The 20,807-nt window shown below is 34.9% G+C and overlaps 1 protein-coding gene across 3 annotated transcripts in view; it reads left to right on the top strand.

Annotated features, from left to right (window-relative positions):
- The window catches only part of Herc4 (HECT and RLD domain containing E3 ubiquitin ligase 4), a 604,012-nt gene extending 584,195 nt beyond the window's left edge, over positions 1–19,817 (top strand). For all 3 annotated transcript variants that reach the window (XM_090409674.1, XM_090409672.1, XM_090409675.1), the window contains 2 exons: positions 1,962–2,014; positions 18,595–19,817. In XM_090409674.1, coding sequence (XP_090265800.1) covers positions 1,962–2,014; positions 18,595–18,750 — 209 coding nt within the window. In that variant the 3' untranslated portion in view covers positions 18,751–19,817. The remainder of the gene's footprint in view (positions 1–1,961; positions 2,015–18,594) is intronic.
- The last annotated feature ends 990 nt before the right edge of the window (positions 19,818–20,807 follow it).

Below are 20,807 nucleotides of genomic sequence, written 5' to 3'. Positions count from 1 at the left end.
ACTGGTTTTTTAAAGGATGATGTGGAGGTTTTGGGGGATGTAGAAATCTGGAAATTTTTTCCAGAGGTAGAAAAGCAACTTTGATGTTATGTTTATTTACTAATTTGGCCATTTTGTTGTTTGTGAGATGCTTGTAGGAGGTGTGGTGAGGATTCTTTTTATTGTCTTAGGTTCATAACCATTTTTTTTGAGGATCTGTGTTAAATATTGAAATTCTTTATTTCTCTATTTTTCTGTGCTGGAAATATTATAAGCACTGTCTCTCAAGGTTTTAAATAAACTTATTTCTTGCGAGGGGTGATGGTGTGAGGCTGCATTAAGAAATCTTCCTGTGTTGCTGGGTTTTCTATAGATGGAGAAGGATAATTTATTATCTTTTTCATTGATTTGTGTTCTATTAGGATATCAAGAAAGGGAAGTTTTTTACATTCTTCTTGTTCCAAAGTAAATTTTATATTGTTGTGTATATTATTCAGATAATCTTTGAAAGCAGTTAGTTCTTCCATTGTTCCTGGCCATATGATGAAAATATCGTCTGCGTAGCTTAGCCAAATTTTCCGTTTTTTATGATAATTGTTTAAAGCATTATTTTTAAAATATTCCATATATATAGGTTTACTGGGGAGATGGGGAGCCCATAGCCAGTCCTTCTTTTTGTTCCCAAAATTTGTCTTGATACATGAAAAAAGTATTTTTTATGCAATGTTTATAAAGTTCTACGATGTCCGGAGGAAAAAGGTCTTCAAGGAGATTCACTGTTTCATTTCTGGGAACATTTATAAACAGGTTGATTACATCCAAACATTTTCTAAGATGTCTGAAGGTCCTATGCATATATCTTTTACCTTCTCAATAAAATGTGCACTGTTCTTAATGAAAGTTGTTGTTTTTCCTATGTGTGGTAAAATCATGTTGGTGAACTGTTTTGTCAAATTCGAGGTCAGAGAGTCTCTTCCATCCACTATCGGTCTTAAAGGAATATCTATCTTGTGTATTTTTGGTACACCATATATTCTTGGAACTAATGGATGTTTTGATTGTAGAGTTCTTTTTAGTTCTTCAGTCCATTTGGGCATCTTTTTTTAGATAATTGATTTAATTGTGAGTTCACCAGGTGGGATCTCTGTCTAAAGGTGTATAGGTATTAGAATCTTCAAGAAGAGTTTTCCTTTTTTTTTTTTTTGTTATAATCCTCAGAGTTCAAAACTACCATTGCATTCATGTTGGAGGCTTAATGGATTTTTTACAACACTCAAAAAGAATTAAAATAGAATTTAATACTTCCTATATTTCGTCCTAGTCACTAGGACATCTACGGGGATTACAAAAACAATTAATGTAACATATACACAAATAACAAACAATACTAAGCCCACGTGGTTGGGTTTAGTAGTAGAGGTAGAGCGCCCTCTAAGGGCAGTAGTAGGTGGCCTGGAATGTAAGGTGGGAACTCTGGTGATGAGTGTTTCCCAAATCTTTGGAAGCTTAATGCAACCGTATTTATTGAGATTTGGTTGGTTTTTGAGAGTTGCTGCTGCTGCTTCTAAGAAAAGTCTCTCTTTCTTGAATTTGCTGTGGTGGAGCATGGTGGTTTTCTTCCTTGATACCCTGTGGGTGTTGTCCAAAACATGGTCAGCCAAGCCTGAATGGCCATAGTTGTGTTTGAAGATGTACGACTTGTGTTCCTCTAGACGGATGGATGCTGATCTGCCTGTCTGTCCAAACAATATGTGTGTGTATTTTTAAATGCATATCATGCATTTAAAAATACACACACACACACACACACACATACCTATATTTTGAAGAATCAATAGGTTAAGGGAGAATGTTGACTTTAGTATGATGTGAAATGGACATACTGTGTATTTGAAGAAGAGTATAATATATGTTGAATTTTTTTTTTTTACCAATATATATTTTGATGTTTCCCTAACAGTATTCCATCTTTATTTATTTAGTATTTCTAACTGGATCAGACAGAATTCCTATTCTGGGTATGAAATCAGTAAAGGTAATACTTAATGTTATCTGCTGTTTGTATTAATCAGCATTCTTTTTTGAGTTTGCATAAGTTCAGTGCAGGAATCTTGCAAATAAACCAAATCACATAGTAATGACAAACATTTTTTTTAACATAATTATTAACCATATCAACATTTTCATAAATGAAATATGCTGCTCCTCATGCACTTTTTATCCATGATATTTCAATGTAATATATATAAATGGTTATATAATTTTAATATGCACTTCACATTCATGACACCTTGACATGCATACCTTGTGTATGCATGTCAATGCTAGTTGGGTGGTTAATTTAAAATGTTTGAACTGCCTTAATGAAGCATTACTATTTCAGTTTTTCGAGGTTAACCTGCATCAACCTTACTTATTCAGTAATCAGTTTTCATATTTACTGAAATCACTATTTGATGTTTTTGATTTCCTTTTGCAGATTTTCATACCAAATTGCATAAGTTCAGTGCAGGAATTAATTAATTCCATCATCATCATCAAATTCCTGACATGTACCCTCAAGGGGTGTGCAGGATATGATAGTACTATATGAAAAATTTACATCATTACTAACTTCCTATTTATATTTTTCCTTCAAATCAGTTAAGTTACTTCTCAAGTCTCCAACATTATCAGATTTTATATTTCTATCTTCTAAGGTACTTTTTACTGTATCAATTCACCTATATCTTGGTCTTCCTCTGGTCGTTTTCCTGCCAACCTGGCAAAGAATACTTGTTTGGCTAATCTTTCCTCACCCATTCTGTTTAAGTGACCATACCACCTAAGATTAGCTCTGCTAACGCATTCCTGGATGCTGACAATGTCAAATTCTTTCCTAATATCCTCGATTTTAATATGATATTGCCATTGATGCCATCTGTTCACACCTGAGAGGTGTGAACAGATGTTTCTCAGGACTCTCATATGTGTGGTCTCTAGTCTTTGGTCAAGTGTTTTACTTCTGAACCAGCTCTCAGATCCATAAGTTAAAACTGGTTTGAACACTGTCTTGTATACAGCTAATTTAGTGTTCTGGCTAATTTCTCTCTTATTCCGTATGAATTTATTCAATTGACTTCCTACTATACCAGCTTTATCAATTCTGTTGTCTATTTCCATATTTAATTTACCATCTTCACTAAAAATCATTCCTTAGTAGCTGAAATGTTTTACAGGTTCCATGTTCACAACACAGTTGACATTTTCAACAATTCTACCTATTTTCATTGTCTTTGTCTTTTTAATGCTGACCTTCATACCATATCTATTACAACAGTTATTCAATTTAGTCAGTGAATCTTGCAAACTTGTAACGGATTTATTTAGAAGTATAACATCGTCTGCATAAAGCAAAGAGCTGACATTAACATCTCCAATTCTGATATCATGTTTAATACCACTTTCCTTCATAATGTGATCCGTATAGATAATGACTAACAGACGGGATAATATATATCCTTGTCTCACATCAGATTTAACATTAAACCATCTTCCTGTACTTCCTTCAATTCTAACTGCTGACTTACAACTCAAATAAAGACTAAGTATTGCTTAATATAATGCCCCATTGACACTATATAACCGTAGCGTATTGAATAACTTCTCTCTTGGCACCTTGTCATATACCTTTTCCAGATCGACAAAACTTAAATACAGATCTTTGTTATATTCCCATGCTTTTCTGAACTATTTGTTGTAAAGTGAAGATCTGATCCTGCCAGCCTCTATTTGCCCTGAATCCAGCTTGTTCTTCCCCAAGCTTTTCTTCCACAATTCTTCTGAACCATTTCTCAAGTATACTTGCATAGATCTTGCCAGGAACACTCAGTAGGGAAATACCTCTGTAATTCTCACATTCAGTTTTATTTCTCTTTTTATATATAGGTACTGTTAGAGCTCTAATCCAATCATCGGGAATTCATCTCTCTGTCTAGGCTTTCTGAACTATGCAGTGTAGCCACTGTAAGACTTTTATACCACCATACTTCAGCATTTCTGGTCGAATTTCATCTACTCTTGTTGCCTTTCCACATTTCAAGCCTTTGATGGCTTTTTCTACTTCAAGTATGGATATGTATTCCTGACTGTATGCCTGTTGAGTGTTTTTTACCACTGTGCTATCTCTGCTTGTTTCTTTTAGCAATTTTTCGAAGTAATTACTCCATACTTCAAGGATATCTTTTTCTGCCATTTTCATGTCACCTTTATCATCTCTAGCTCCTTTTACAGCACTCTTTCCTCCATTTCTAAGCTTCTTCAACAACTTTCAGAATATCTTGCCACCTTCTTGATATTTATTTTCTATGTTCTTGCCCAAGTCCTACAATGACTTATGTTTAGCCAGTTTTACACAGTGTTTTGCTTTCTTACATTTGTCTCTGTATTCTCTAAGAGCAAAAGCTGACTTATTTGACAGGAACTTTTGATATGCTTTCTTATTTTCCTTCACTGTTTCTTTAACTTCCTGTGTTCATCGTGGAGTTCTGATTTTTCTATCCTTGCAGACAACCTCACCACATGCCTCTCTGGCTGAATCAGTCAGGGTTTTCTTCAAGGCTTGCCACTGAATCTCCAAGGTTTGATTCCTGTTCTCAAACTCTTTCATTTTTTCTTCAATAATCTTTGTGTATTTTAGTCTACAGTTCATATCTGAGAGCTGCTCAAATTTCGTTCGCTTTAAAACTTTCTTACATGTTATTCTTTTCAATATGAAATTCAGTTGTATTCTGCTCAAGACTAAATAGTGATCATTTCCAATCTCAAATCCTCTGTACACTCTGGTGTCCTGCACCAGGGAGAAAACATCACTATCAACAATAACATAGCCAATGAGACTTTTCTTATTCCTTGCCTATTCTCTCCATGTGAATTTGTGCACATTTTATGTTGGAACATGGTGTTAGTAATAACCAGTCCATGTCTTGAGCAGAAATCCAACAGGTATTTGCCATTATTATTAGCTTTACTCTTTTCTCCAAACTTCCCCAAAATATTTTTGTATGTCTGACAATCATTTCCTACTCTGCTATTTAGATCCCCAACAAGGACCAACTTTTCCTTTTTCATTGTGTCAGTTGCATTTTCTAAAGCATCAAAAATTCCTCTACTTCTACCTTAGTAGAACCTTCTGTGGGACAATAGGCACAAATAAGTCTCATTGTCCAATTCCCCATTCTGAAGCCACCTTTAGATCAAGAGTTTGGAATAAGGAATATAACTCTGATTTGACATTTGTCTCCACTGATAGTGAAAATCAACCTTTACAGGTCTCCAGACGTTTTCTCAAGGTTTTTCTAAATAAGTCTCATTGTCCAATTCCCCATTCTGATATTTGCCCACATCACTCTTCTTGAGATTGCCTGCCATTCAAGACGATTAGTCTCATATTTTGTGTTGAATACTATGGCTACTCCTTCTTTTCTTGATTGTCATTACCTGAATATAACATTTTCTATTTATTGCTCAGAAAAATCTCACCAGTTTTTGTCTTTTTAGTTTCAGTCACCCCTATTATGTCGATCTGGTACTTATCTAATTTTTCAGCTAGTTCCATTTCTTTGCCATTCAGGCTTCTTATGTTGACAGTACCTTTTAGCTGTTCGGCCTGGTTCCCTGGCAAAAACAATGGGGACCTTGTTTAACCGGGCGATGCCCCAGCCGGCATGAAATTTATCATGTTGTACCATCATTTTGTATATTGGTTTAAGCCAATAAGAATACAATTTGGTCAGCTAAATCCCAAATGGCCAGCCCATCTTTGTTCGTTCAGTATCCAGGGATACCCAACTGGGTGCATCACACGAACAAGAAAGTGAGGATTGGACATTAGGTCAGAAGCCCTGGTTGGTTCTCCGCATTCCTTTAAAGGCTATGTGGAGGTTTCCTCTCAATTATATAGCTTTGACCCTTTAAGCGTCCCATTAATTAATTCCTACACTCCATAATTAATAATTCTTTAGCCAAAGAATTATTAGTTATGGATTTATGAATGCTTAAAAATTTGCAGATTTATTTGAGAGAAAAACTTCATATACATCAAGTCAAAAACTAGTTTAATATTATCTGTTTGGGTTATATTTAATATCATTTCCCTTATTACTGTAATCTATAATGATTATTGTAGAAAGTGAAGGTTACGTACAACTCTGCCTTAGTTAATTTAGTGACTGATCAACTTCTGATACATCCTTCAGTTCTAGGTGATGGTTTACAATGGAATTGTACTGATGAGTTGCTTAAGTTCTGAGCTAGATAATTGGGTGGAGACCTCCATATAACCTTTTAAGAAATGCAGAGAACTTACTATGGGGTTCTGACCTCTGTCTAATCCTACTTTTTCATGGTGTGTCCCATTAGTAGATGTCTAGTTGGATAAACAATGGACAAGAATGAGTCAGCAATTTGAGATTTAGCTGACCAAAATGTATTCTGTATTGACTTAAACCAAAAGAAATTGAAAATACAACATGGTGAAATGTCATGGCAGCTAGGGTTTCACCCATTTAAACAAGGCCTACTGCTGTTTATATCGGGGAACTGGTGCAGAGAAATGTTAGCTAATGGAACAAACTCACTCACCATCAGCAAAATTAAAGCTAGACACCCATGTTGTTTAGAGGATACATATAATCTAGAAATAATATTAATTTTATTTAGTTGTTACATTATTAGAGCAATATTCCACTTTGGAAGGAAGGAAGGCAAATGCAGACTGAGTACATTTATGTTCCTTCTTTTGAGTGCAAACACTGGACCCTAAAGTCCTGACTGTTACTCTCTTCATTGATGGGATCTTGCTCATTCTTCTAAAGCTGTCAAGATGGTAATAACCCAGATTTTGATAACATGAGGCAGCCATATTTATTTCCATTCAGAGAATATTGTGGTACTGTGAGAGATTCCAGAAATAGTCTCTTGGATTTGTATCTATTTCTATATAATAGAAAAGTTTTTTTTTCCCATAAATAAATATCATATATTTTTATCTTTAACTAAACCGAATAACTGCTGTAATAGCAATTTTGGAATGAAAATCACCAGTAAAAAAAGACAATGACTGAAAATATGCAGAGACATTAATCAGCATCCTGAATGGAGAACAGTGGTGTCCATAACGTTGGTTGCTATTGACCAGTCAATTGCCAAGAATATATTCATATTCTCCTCTTGATACTAGATTGCAGACTTTACAGCTTGAACAAGCGATGCAAATTTCGAGACTCCACGAAGTTCAAAATAATAGTTTTTGTGGTTCTTTTTATTATTAACAATACTATCATAAAAGCATTGCTGTTACCTAGGTTATTAAAAAAAAAAAAGTCTGACATACCCTAGACATCAGAATATTGTGAAAAAAAAAAGTGTTTATTTACAGGGTTATATAGTTGATTGTGGATACATATTTATTGAAGAAGATCTTGTATGACAATCTGTGTTGACACAGACCTAAAGAGCTAGAGTAACTGGCAGCCAGACCATTGTGCAATCTCCTGACCATATTTACACATGGAAATTCAAAACCTTCACAATGGTTTCTCCCAGAACCAGATGACAAGGAACATCGGGCATAGTATCTGTATCTGCCAGTTAAATGTTGAGGGTATTAGCACATCAAAGTGTCAATATCTTTCTAAACTCCTACAAGATGAAAACATCGATCTACTCCTTATTTAAGAATTGCACAATGAATCTGAAGACCAAGTTAAATCTAGAGCAACAATTCCTGGTTTCGATATTCTTGGAATAACGTATAGTTATTGCTATGGCAACATAACTTATGTCTGAAATGATATTGAGAATGCTGTGCTGATGACCTCCTCTACTGATGATGAAATCCATAAGATCGTTATTTGAATTACAGACATCATGATTGTGAATGAAACAAATGATGTTTTACAGATATACCCCCATCCAACAGTGTACTCTGGAGACTTTAACAGTCACCATACTTCTTGGAAATATGATAGGAATGATCAAAATGGGGAAACATTAGCTGAATAGGCAGATCTACACCATTCTCTACTTGGTTTTTGATGCCAAGGAAAAAGGCACCTTTAGATCGAGAGTTTGAAATAAGGAATATAACCCTGATTTGACATTTGTCTCCACTGATAGTGAAAATCAACCTTTACAGGTCTCCAGACGTATTCTCGAGGTTTTTCCAAATAGTCAACACCGTCCCAGCTTAATGGAATTAGGGGCACCCAAATTCCAGTGATAACATCATTTCCTAGATCAAGATGGAATTTCCAAAAGCTGACTGGCAAAATTTTACTGTGGACCTAGATGCACGTCTTAGAAGAATTCCCCCAACCCATAAAAATTATACACGGTTCATGGAGTAGTCATAGCGGTGGTAAAAAGATACATCCCTCGAGGCTATGGAAAAGAATATGTGCCCGGATGGACTAACAAAAGCAAAACTCTGTATCGGGAATTCCTCGAGAGTAAGGATCCTGAGATAGAAGTACTGCTTCATAGTCTTAATGCTCTCGAAGGGAAAAGTGGATCCAATTAACTGAGAACATAGACTTTAAACACTCTAGCAGAAAAGTCTGGTCACTACTCAAGAAGCTCGGCCCAAGCCCCTTTATATCAAAGAAATCTTCATCTGTCGACTCAAATCAGATAGCTGATCATATTGTTTCTCTTTGTAGAACCCCTATAGAACAAAGAACATGTTAGATAGGTAAAACATGAATTAAAGGCTATGAAGGCTGTAATTCAATAGAACTTACAATTCTCCTTGCCTTTTTCTTGAGGAAATATCTTTGGTGCTTCAAAACATCAAAATAAGGAAGGCTCCTGGATTCAATAATATTCATAATGAATTCCTGATATATTGTGGACCTTATGCTAGATTGTGGTTGGCCAAATTCTTTAGCGACATACTTGAAAGTGGTTGTGTCCCCAGGAAATTTAAAAGGACAAAAATCATCACTGTGCTAAAATCTGGTAAGCCAGCAGACAGAAGTGAAAGCTATCGCCCCATAGTCCTTTTAAGTGCAACCTACAAACTGCTGGAGAGACTGATTCTGAATAGGATCAATGGAAAAATTTAAAATATGTTCCAATAGAACAAGTGGGGTTGAAGAGATCGTAGTGGCACAGATCAGGTCCTTAGCTTAACAACTTACATTGAAGCAGGGTTTCAAAGATGCTTGAAGACTACTGCAGTCTTTGTTGACTTGACAGCAGCCTACGATACTGTCTGGAGGGAGGGACTCACATACAAATTTCTTAAGATCATCCCATGTAAAACACTAGGGCACCTCATAAATAAATTATGTGATCAATATTTCAGAGTGGTAAATGGGGGAAGTATCAGTAAACAAAGAGTGCTTAAACATGGACTACCATGGGGCTCGGTGCTAGCACCACTGCTCTTCAGTCTTTACATCGCAGACATCCCTGAAACAGTTAGAAAGTTTGCTTATGCAGATGATTTAGCTTTGGTAATCAGTGATAAATGTATAGAAAGAACTGAAGAAATACTGATAAATGATATGTTGGCCTTATGACAGTTCTATAAAAAATGGAGATTAACACGAAATCCTGGTAAAACTGAATATTCTTTAATACGTTTACTTTAATCCTTTATCCAAGTGTGAGCAAACAAAGTTTGCGCCTGAAAATATCTTCAGGATTAGGGTAAGGTAGTACAACATCGGGCAACTCGTAGCAAAGGTGGACCAAGCTAACATCACTCCTATCTCAGTATCTCCCATAATGCAAAACACATCTCCTTGCAGATATGTATAATGTTATGCATTATACATATCTGCAACATCAGTTGCAGATATGTATAATGCATATCTGCAACTGATTAAATTTTTAATCTAGTCTGGCCCTTCCAGACTAGATTAAAAAACTAGTCTGGAAGGGCCACTACCCAGACTAGTTTTGACCTTTATTGAAGTCTCTTCAGTGGGAGCCAGGTGTTGTACTACTTTACCCCAGTCCTGAAAATATTTTCAGGTTCAAACTTTGTTTGCTCACACTTGGATAAAGGATTAAAACTAAATTTATTATAGTCTAACCAAGTGAAAAATAAACTTTCAACTGAATGTTCTTGTTGTTGCCATAATAACAGACTTGCAAATCAAAAACCAGAGATATATGTTGATGGGACATTAATCTTGTTTAATCTGACACCTAAATACTTGGGGATAACCTTGAATAGAACTCTGTCATATAAACAACATATGATTAATATTGCTGCTAAAGTACGTACTAGAAATAATGTAGTTCAGAAGCTCTGCGGTACTACATGGGGCTCAGGTGCCACAACTCTATGGTGCACCGCTTGGGGACTGGTCTACAGTGTAGCAGAGTATGGTGCCCCTGTGGCTTAATAGCCACCATGTCAACAAATTAGATGTTCCACTTAATCTCACTATGCACTTAATAATGGGCTGTATAAGAAGCACACCCGTACAATGGCTCCCCATTCTGAGCCATATTTTCCTCCAGAATTGCGACGACAGGAAGCTCTTCTTCACGAATATAAAAGAATCTTAAATAACCAAAATCTCCCAATACATGAGTTTATTCCAGATGCTTTATCTGATAGATTAAAATCCAGAAGACCTACCATTAAAACCGCCTGTAATCTTCTCAGTCAGAATGCCAGCTTGATGAATAAATGGGATGCACTGTGGACTCAAGCAGTATCACCTGAAGTCTGTAGCTACATAAATATTCTTCAAAACCATCTGGATTTGACCCACCCAGGAATATATGGAAGATTGCTAACAGGATCCGTACAGGTCATGGTGTATGCGAAGACTTACTATCAAAATGGGAAAAGATACCGAATCCCCCACTGCCCTTGTGGAGCCGAGACCCAAACCATTCATATAGTTCAGGATTGTGAGTTAAGGCATTTCCAGGTGAACAAAGAACATTTTTGACCTATCCCCCAGAGACGATCAATTGGATTAAAAATCTAAATGTAAAAATATGACATGACTAAATTTTTGCTTGATGCTTGTCATATATTTAATACCTTTATTTTATCTGCTTGTTTAGGTTTTACTTTTTATTTATAATTTTATATATTGTATCTTATCTATATTCATATGTATTTTATTTTATTTTATTTCCTTCTAACCATGTACGTGTCTATGCCATACGATAAATAAATAAATCCAAAAAATGAATGATAGATGTAGAACGCACCATTCGCCTAACCTGGAACATAACAAACATGTTGTTGCTGAACAAAAACCAATGAAAGCACTTTAGAAGAAATGTTTGAATCTTAACAATAGCTTCCTAAAAAAAAAAATAGTGACTCACTTTTTCTACAAATGAACAAGAGCTTTACAGTCAGGTATGCATTAAGGAAGAACTAAAAAAGACTATTATGTTATCTCATGCTTGTGTAGCAGGGCCTAATGGCTTTTATAATGAGATTGTAAAACATTCTGAACCATCTGCAATGGATCTTTTCTTACTATAGAACAGAGTGCTTACCAACACACAGTGTGGGTTTTGTAGACTTCATTCTGCATTGGTACGGAATTAAAAAAAAAACACTGGAGATATAGCATATTAAAGACCTCTATAATCTTGGTCTAAGGAGATATATTCTAAAATTTATCTAAACCTCTCTCTCCTCTAGCTGAATCTTCTAAGTCAGTGGGAAGCACATTATCCTGGCCATTTTACCAAGAAGATGGCATTCCTCAATGCTTTGTCTTATGTGTGACACTCTTTGATGTAAAGTGAACTCATTCGCTGAACAACTTCCTTTTCAGCAGTAGGCAATGCTTTCTTCTTCTCTTCAAGGATTAGGCATTTGCCTGTTCCAGCTTCACTGGTCTTTCCATCTTGGCAACATCATCAACATAAAGGCAATGTTTTATGTTGATGATTTCATAGTATACTGTCATTCTTATAATATTAGAGTTATTGAAAAGTAACTTCAGTAAGTAATCAGTCATATCTCTTCTTAAGCTCTTAGTAATGGTTTCAAGTTTTCTTCAGAAAAAAGTATTTGTGCACACTTCTGTAAAAAATGTACTCTTTACCCAGAGTTGAGGATGAGTCAGAGTTTTGTTCCAGCAGCAAAAGAATCTATTCTTAGGACTTATTATTGACAGAAAGCATAACATGCCTTGTCCTCATCCATCAACTATGAAAGATAGCATGGAATATCCCCTACGCTCATAGAATAGGGTACGATAAATTTTCCTTGCTTCACCTTCACTTTTAGCAAGGAAGAGCACCTTCAATGGTTAAATCTTATCAGGGTATATGAGGGTGTGCTGAATAGTTGCGATAATCACCATGAAGGAATTGAAGTAGAACCGTGTAACTTACACATTATTCTACATATTCCTCATGAAGTCTTTGGTGTTATACACTTGTTACAATGCTTCTGCATCATTTTCAGTTCTCTGAGAAAAAAGTCTTTTCCTCATTGCCCAAACCAGTCCTCAGCTGCAGATGCGACTTCATAATCTGTGTTAAATTTTGTTCCTTTCAAGTGTTTCTGAGAATAGGCAATAGTCAGATATGGCCAGGTCTGGCAAAAAGGGTGGGTGAGGCAGACACTGAAAGTCAAAGTTGTGTATCTGTTGGGTTTCATGAGCAGTGTGAGGCAGGTGCATTGTCCTGCTAAAGCAACACACCTCTGCTCAGTTTTCCTGTGGCTTCAATACCTCATTCAGTTCCTTCAGAGCTGTTGAATAAACTGCTGCTGTAACAGTTTCAACTTTTTGGAGGTAATTGGTAAGGATTACACCATCCATATCCCAAAGGACAATGGCAAGAACCTTCTCTGTTAACTTTTGGATTCACAACTTCTTTGGCTTTGGAGAATTCTTGTGTCTCTACTCTATTGAATATATTGTGACCGATAATGAAACATGGCTTCATCGCTGTGATGCAGAGAATAACAATGCAAAAAATTTGCACCTGATTTCTTAAAACCCTTGAGATGACAGCACACATTCTCTCTTTTGGTTGGCATTCAAATATTTGGGGACCCACTTTTCTGAGAGCTTCTGTATGTCCAGATGTTGGTGGCTAATGACCCTAACTCGTTCCCTGGATATCCCTAAAGTCTTTGCAATATTTTTGGCTGGTATTGATCTATTTTCAAGGATCATGCATTGCATTGATGTTTTCAGGCACGATCACTGTGTAAGGTCTTCCTGACATGGGGTCATCTATTGTCTTGGGATGCCCAGTTTAAACTTTGCCACTCATCTGGAAACTGTTGGATATGCTTGGGCACAGTCCCCTAAAGCCTCACACAAAGTTTGGCAAATCTCAGTTGCAGACTTTTTTTGCAGCACGAAAAATTTGACAGTCTGCAGGTCTGTGTCTTCGAATTTCTTCAAACCTCTGACATATCTTCTTATATATCCTGAAAGAAAAAGAACAAATTATTACAATTTGATGAAACATGGGGGTTAAAAATATTTTAAGGTATATTCTAGTGGTTATATCAGTTGCTTTAATATCATTTTTGTTCTAGGTGTTTGACATTCTTTATGTCAAAGCAAATGAACCCTGGCCAGTCTGTCACTTCAGCAGAAACAGTTGTCTCTTGATTGTATCCTAAAAATAGTCTCTTCCTTTCTTTTTCCTCTTTCTTTTTAAATCTGTACATAGAATTTATACAATAGATGGGAAACACATTCAATTATTATTGATGTGTATGTGTGCAAATATGCTATTTTTTTTTTTTTTTTACTTTGTGTTTTATACATGTTGTTTACTAATTTTTCTACTTAACATCCAACTTGGACTATTATTTTTTCTCTATTTTGGGAAGCTCAGTATTATATGCATAAGACTGACATTCATCCATTTGGTATATGTATGAAAGAGATTATGCAATCTCTTGGTATAAATGTGGACAACATAATAGCATTCCTCCTTGGCAGGTTTGCATCAGTCATTCATTTACCTGAAGGCATTTAATACGCATGGAGCAGAGTACTCCTGTTATTCCTAACCATCTGTATACTGACTGTTCAAGATCTGAGATCCCCCATTGCTTGTGCTTCCTTTCCTGTCCTTATATTAGTACAGATCCCAACTGAGTGTATGATTTATTCAGACTCATTTTTATCTTGTACAATCCACATCCATTGTTGTATGATGCTCTACAGCTGTTATGTAAACCGAGGATCCTTAATTTTGATGTTTGGTTTTGCTGGATTCCAAGCCACATTGGAATTTAGGGACTTAAAAGTAGGTGCTCATGCTTTTTCCACATACTGTCAATCCTTTATTACAACTACTCTCTTCTTTTTCTCCTATAGTCCTAAATGAACCGTCATTCATGGCTGGTAGGTGATACTCTTTGCTAGCCTCCTCCAGTCGTCTCGGTCTCTTGTTCTTAATGTCAGTTGAGAAAGGGAGGAATTTGTCCATTTTTTGATGTTATCAGTTCATTTTAATCGAGGTCGACCCCTAACCCTCGATCCCAGAATGATTCCTTCTAGTGCTTGCTTTGGAATGCCATTAGCCCTCTCCACGTGTCCAAACCATTTCATCTGTCTTCTTCTGATGATTGTCAGAATATTTTCCCTTTTTCTCCCATCTATTGAATCAATCAGTTTTCGGACATTTTCATTGGTTTCGTAAGTGGTATAGGGAATTCTCAAAAGTCTTCTGTTAGTTTTCATTTCAAAAAACAGGAGTCTCCTCTCATCTTCCTTCAATAAAGTCCAGCCCTCACAACCATACAAGAGGCCAGAATTCACCAAGGTGTCAATTAGTCTTAGTTTGGTTGTGATTGCTATTCTGTTATCTCCCCACAATGGTTTTAACTTCTGTATTACAACTACAAATTAAGCTAATTAATCAATGGCAGTCATCATGGTAGAAGCACTGACAAATAAATTGCAAAATTAAGCCTGAAGTTAGCAGTGGCAGTCTAGTTAATGTAAACAGAAGAGTGAAGTTGTTCTTTCTAGACTCCACATAGGTCACAGTCATCTTACACATTCTTATCTAATGAGATCTGACGATGTACTTATATGTGAGCAATGCAACACTCATCTTACCATTTTCCATTCTCTGGTGGAGTGTCAGCACTTCACTCATCATTTTTACTAACTTGGATGAACCATATACATTCAGGCAAGTCTTATCAGACTCAGACAAATTGCATGAAGTTTTTTTTTACTTTGTACATAGAATTTATACAAGCATATTTGATTGTAATTGATGTGTTTATGTGTAGTGCTGTGTTTTATACATGTTGTTTACTAATTTTTCTAATTATTATTAACACCAGACCTACATGCAGTCAAAAGACTCATCATGGGAGACAAATGCTGTTATTTACAAAGCCCATCAAACTGTACTTTAAAGTAATCCAGTGTATCTACATTCACCACAATGTCAGGCAATGCATTCCACTCACCATCTGCTCCATGCAAAGAACCTACTCCTTATGTCCCTGCTCACACCCTCCTTATACAGCTTCCAGGTGTGTCCCCTTGTTCTACCCTCTTCTCCCATTCTTTGAAAAATTTCATCCACATTATCCTAGTAACAACCCTTTACCAACTTAAATATCATGGCTCCTCTCTTCCTCCTATTCACAAGGCTTTGCAAACTGCATTCCCTCAATCTGCCCTCATATATCCCGCATCCCAAAGACCAGTTATGACCTTAGTCAGTCTTCTCTGGACCCTTTCCAGTATATTTTTATTACCATGAAAGCTAGGAGACCAAATTTGTGCACATAGTCCTGATCTTATTTCAACAAGTTAAGATCCTCTGCATCATTCCCATTATTTGATGTGATGTCTGCACAACTTGTGCAGTGTGAGCTCTGAACTTCAGATTCTTGTTTACCACCACTGCAAGGTGTCTTGTCTCCACAACTTCCTCCAAAATTTCCCCTTCAAGTGTATATTTTGCATTCTGCTGTTGCCTACCAAATTTCAGAACCTTACACTTTGCAACATTGAATTCACAGTTCCATACTCTTGCACACTCATACAATCTATTCAAGTCCTTTTGTAAGACCAAAACATCTGCTTGATTCCTGATCACTCTCCTCAGTTTTGCATCATCTGCAAACAGTTGTGTATCACACAACACAGTGATGGCCTTCCATATGCTTGGGAGTTCCCCCCCAAAATCCCAAGCATATGGAAGGCACATATTCTACTGACTTAATCTTTCTCCCCAAGAGTTAATTATAAATAGGACCATAGGTAATCCAGGATCCTAAATCTAATATAACAATTGTCATGTTAAATTAAGACGTCATTTTTACTCTAACAGAGCTGTCTATATGAAAGAATGTTTCTCTGATGTTATCTTAAAAGTGAATATAGCTTTGATGTAGTTAATTTATTTTATTTCATTTATTTATTGTAATTTTATTTTATTTTCACTAGAGGTCAGGCTAGTAGAATAACCGTTGATCAAATCATTTTCTCTTCAGCATACTATGTGAAATGTAATTTAGCTTGTCTCTGTATATATATGTGTATACTCCAGATGATGATCTTAATATGAAGGTTGAAACGTCAGGAAATTAAAATAATTATTTATAACATGGTTGTAGAGTCCATAATTTGGGTAAAATGATTGCTCATCACCGTGTAGCACTAAAGGAAATGAAAAGAATATTAGATGAAAGAAATTTCTGTAGATATTGTGCAGGAGGAGGATTTAAATTAATTAACATCATGGAAAAGGATAATGGTACCAGTTCATTGTTGTAAGTTATCACTATAGATAGAGGAGGTTACATTTCCATTGATGGGAATGCACTACAAGAAATTGATGAGACCAGGATGTGATGGCAGACTGCCAGTTGAATTCCAGGGAGCACAGGAAAGTTATTGTCCCTCTTCTTAAGACTTTGAATGACTACATTTGGACTGCTGCGTAGATTTGGTACCTTAGGACAAGTGAAAATAGGCCTGTGGAATGCAGTGGCAGCCAGTGAAAATTTTAAGTGGGGGTGCTGCATATACAAAATAAAATAAAAAATTTTTAATTATTTTTTTCCTAATCAGTAACCAATTTATTAATAAATAAATTTACATGTTAAAAAATTGCTTTATTAAAAATATTTCACCTTTGCCATGAACAAACACCAATAATAAAGGTTTCTTATCTCACAGAAATAATGTGCACATGCATATAATTTATCTGTAGTGACACTGCTCAAAGGAGCAGTGTCGGATTCACTTGTTACGTGCAATGACAAGTGCAAACGAATATCGGCGAGTCTAGCTGCGATTGGCCAAATTGCAGCTAGACGCGATAATTCTGACACTGCATTAGATCGCAGTGCATTTGTTTCATGTAACAATAATTGAGAAAATATAATTGTTTTTATATTTTCAACAGTGGCACTCATCATAATTCAGCCTTGTATTTATAATAAATAAATAATTATATGTTATTTTAACAGAATAAAATAAGATTTACAAAAAATAGTTCACCCTCACCACGAACACGCACCAATAATAAGTTTCGTATCTCACAGAAATAATGCGTGCAAGCATACAATTTATATGAGCGACACAGTCCAAATGAGCAGTGTCAGAATCACTTCTAACATGCAATGACAAGAGCAAATGATTATCAGCGAGTCAAGCTGCAATAGGCCAAACGTGATAATTTCGACGCTGCGTTAGATCTCAGTGCAATTTTTTTGTTATCTAAAGCGTTAATCGAATGATTCCAGTTATTAACTATTCAATCAATGTCGAAACATATACTGTAACCTTTAACATGTGGTATTGCATTTATGTAATGTTGTAAGCATTGTTATTATTTATAACACAAACAAAATTTAATTTTTTCATTTTTTCCTTGGGGGTGCTACAGTGTCACAGTGCTTATGTACAAGCCACCACTGGTGGAATGAATGCTTACTAGTAGGATATTTTAAAGGTTTGCAGTTTAAGAAATTTGCTAATAGGCAGAAATTATGGAATACGATAGAATATAGAAGTTAAAGTGATTTATTGGAGAGATGAAGAATCTGGTTATTAATGATGTGAAGACTAGATTTTTGCTTCAAGAGTTACAAGCAAATGGAATGAATTTTCAGGAGCTGTGAATTATTATCAGTGAATGAATGAATAGATATTGTTTGGGTTAGTATGGTCTTGATGAATTCTGTGACTCTGTAAATTTCCCAACTAATAATATTATTACCAGAAATTACTTAATGTGCAAATTACTTAATGTCTATTTATTTCCTGTACAGTAACTGTTATTCTTGGTAGATATAGCCTTGTAACATAGAAACAATTGGATCTTTTTTGTAGTCTAATGTTTATCCAATCAGTCGTGATTATTCATAATTAGTTTTGTTTGTTTGGAATACCTGCACTATGAACTTGGCCTTTTTGTGTAACTTTGTATTCAGTCAGAAAGGAGTAGGTTATAAAATGATTATTTTTATTCCTCTTTTTATAGTTCCTTCTTCAAAATTTCTATATCTGAGTATAATTCATATATATTTTTGTACTGAAGTCTGTTTAATATTAGCGATGAAATGTACAGTTTTATTATTTTTGCCAGTTTTTTTTTTATTTTAATAAGTAATAAATTGTCTTTTATAATTAGATATTTATCCAGCCGATGCATGTTGATGATGGCCACCTGCCTGTTGCCCATACATGCTTTAACATATTGGACTTACCACATTATTCAACTGAAGAAATTTTGCGTACCAAACTTCTGCAAGCTATTCAGCACACTCAAGGATTTGGACTGGCATAGAACATTGTAATTACTTTTATGTATATTTGAATGACATGAATTTTAACAAGCTTAATTTGTTCACAGATCATTTACTGATGCTGTTAAAGCCATTTGATTTCTAGATAAGAATTATATGCATTATCTAGTAAATCTCAAGAAGGAAAAAGAAAGATATTTTTTACCATAATTGCATATTCATGTTGATAAATTTGCAATAAGGTGTCTTTGAAATAATGCTTTAAGATTTCTTAATGGACTGTTTGTATACCTTCAAGAACAGCTGATCAATAATGAAAGTATAAAGGTGCAATTTATACTTAATTTTTCATTGCAATGATGTGTGAATATAATTTTTATATGTATATACATGAATAGCCCAGAATTTCCATTCTTTGAATAGATACATTTTTATTTGCCTTCAGTGACATCAAATTAATGTATCTTTTATTGTCTCTTTTTTGAAAATATTAATTATGCTTAATTCAGATAATTTCAGTAGGTCAAATTATTTATATATTTGTAAACTAAGCTAAATTTAAATTATGTGTCATTAAATGCCATCTTTTTAAGTCATTTTTATATTTTATTTATAAAAAAAAAAGACTAGAATTAGTTTGGCTGGCAAACTGTTTCATGTAGCAAATGAACAGTCATGCCAAATAATTAAAATACAGCTGAAGAGCAGTATTATTGCTCAAGTCTAACAGACATTTTCATTAAGTACCAGTTTGCACCATCTTAATTTATTCCTAGTTCCCATATTTTTATTGTTACAATATTATTGACATAGGCAATTTATTTATTAAAGTCAAATTGATGTTTTCATGTAGCTTCAACGTGGAAGCAGGCATAATTTTCAAAATTGAATTCTCCTATTTATTTCTGAATTCTGAATTGTTATTATTATTTTTTTTTTTATTTCTAGTTGCATCTCAGAAAAATGTTAATGATTTTATTAAGAAACATTTAAATCAGATATTCATATTATAAATAATAACTGATTCAAAGAGACTTGTAAAAAAACAAATGCAAACTGTAAAATAGATACATATGTTGAATATTAAAAATCACATATTTTCTTGTAATTGTCTTTTTTTTTAAAAAAAATAAAAATAAAACAAAATACAAAAATGATAGTTGAAGTCTCCGAGAATTTAATATTGTTTTGCTTTTATATTGAAAAGATAATTCAATATTAATTCATTTTTAGAAGCAACATTATTTAACATAAAATTTTAAAAATTGCTAAAATTTTCAGAAATCCTCAGGATGGAAAAGAAGTGACTTTTTTTTTAGGTGGAAGAGTGGTTGGACCATGGCATTCATTTTCCTGATGTTGTGAATGGATTTAAGGAGTGGTATGATAGACTGTGTTGTCTAGGATTAGCCTCCCACAATGAGCCTTGGCGGGCCTTCTTCTTCAAGTGTCATCCCGTAGAAGGAGGTTGGCAACCATATCACGAAACTTTTTTCTTTCTTTTGCTGCTCTTTCAAAATGATTTTGAAAGGCTGTGCATTTCTTCCACTCCACCACACAACAAAAGTTATCACTCATCCTGTTCTTGCTCTCCTGCCTCAACGTGTTTCTCATTTGTACTGCTTATAATGTATCATATATAGGAAACCTTTGTATATCCTGCCATAGGTTTCAAAGGGGGGAAAATATTATAAACTTTGTGTGAAAAGACAAATCATATATGCCTTGTAAAATTTTACAAGGCATATATGTTTTTTTTTTTTTTATATACACAGTGGTGCTCAAGAAAGAAACAACATGCCTAACCTCTGATCTTTTTCAGCTGAAAGTGAGATAGCCAATCTCATACTGAGGTAATAGTGGATTTTTCTCCTAGAAATCTCGTATTTTGATCCTGCACAGATGTATATGGGCCAGATAACACAACAAAAAGTTAATAGACAAAATATATATTTGTAACTTTCACATGCAAAAATTCCTCTACCAGACAGTTTGAATAAACAAAACTTTGGTATCTAAATAAAGGTCACCATAAAATCAGTTATTTATTGATAACCATTGAATGTCAATGGCTAATGCTATGACAACTTACCAAAAC

The sequence above is a fragment of the Typopeltis vanoorti genome, chromosome 19 (assembly GCF_054136105.1).
Source record: "Typopeltis vanoorti isolate ZY-2024b chromosome 19, IOZ_Tvanoo_1.0, whole genome shotgun sequence".
Classification (NCBI taxonomy): Eukaryota; Metazoa; Arthropoda; class Arachnida; order Uropygi; family Thelyphonidae; genus Typopeltis; species Typopeltis vanoorti.
Note: the sequence above shows the minus strand (reverse complement) of the source record. Positions and strands in the feature narration are given on the sequence as shown.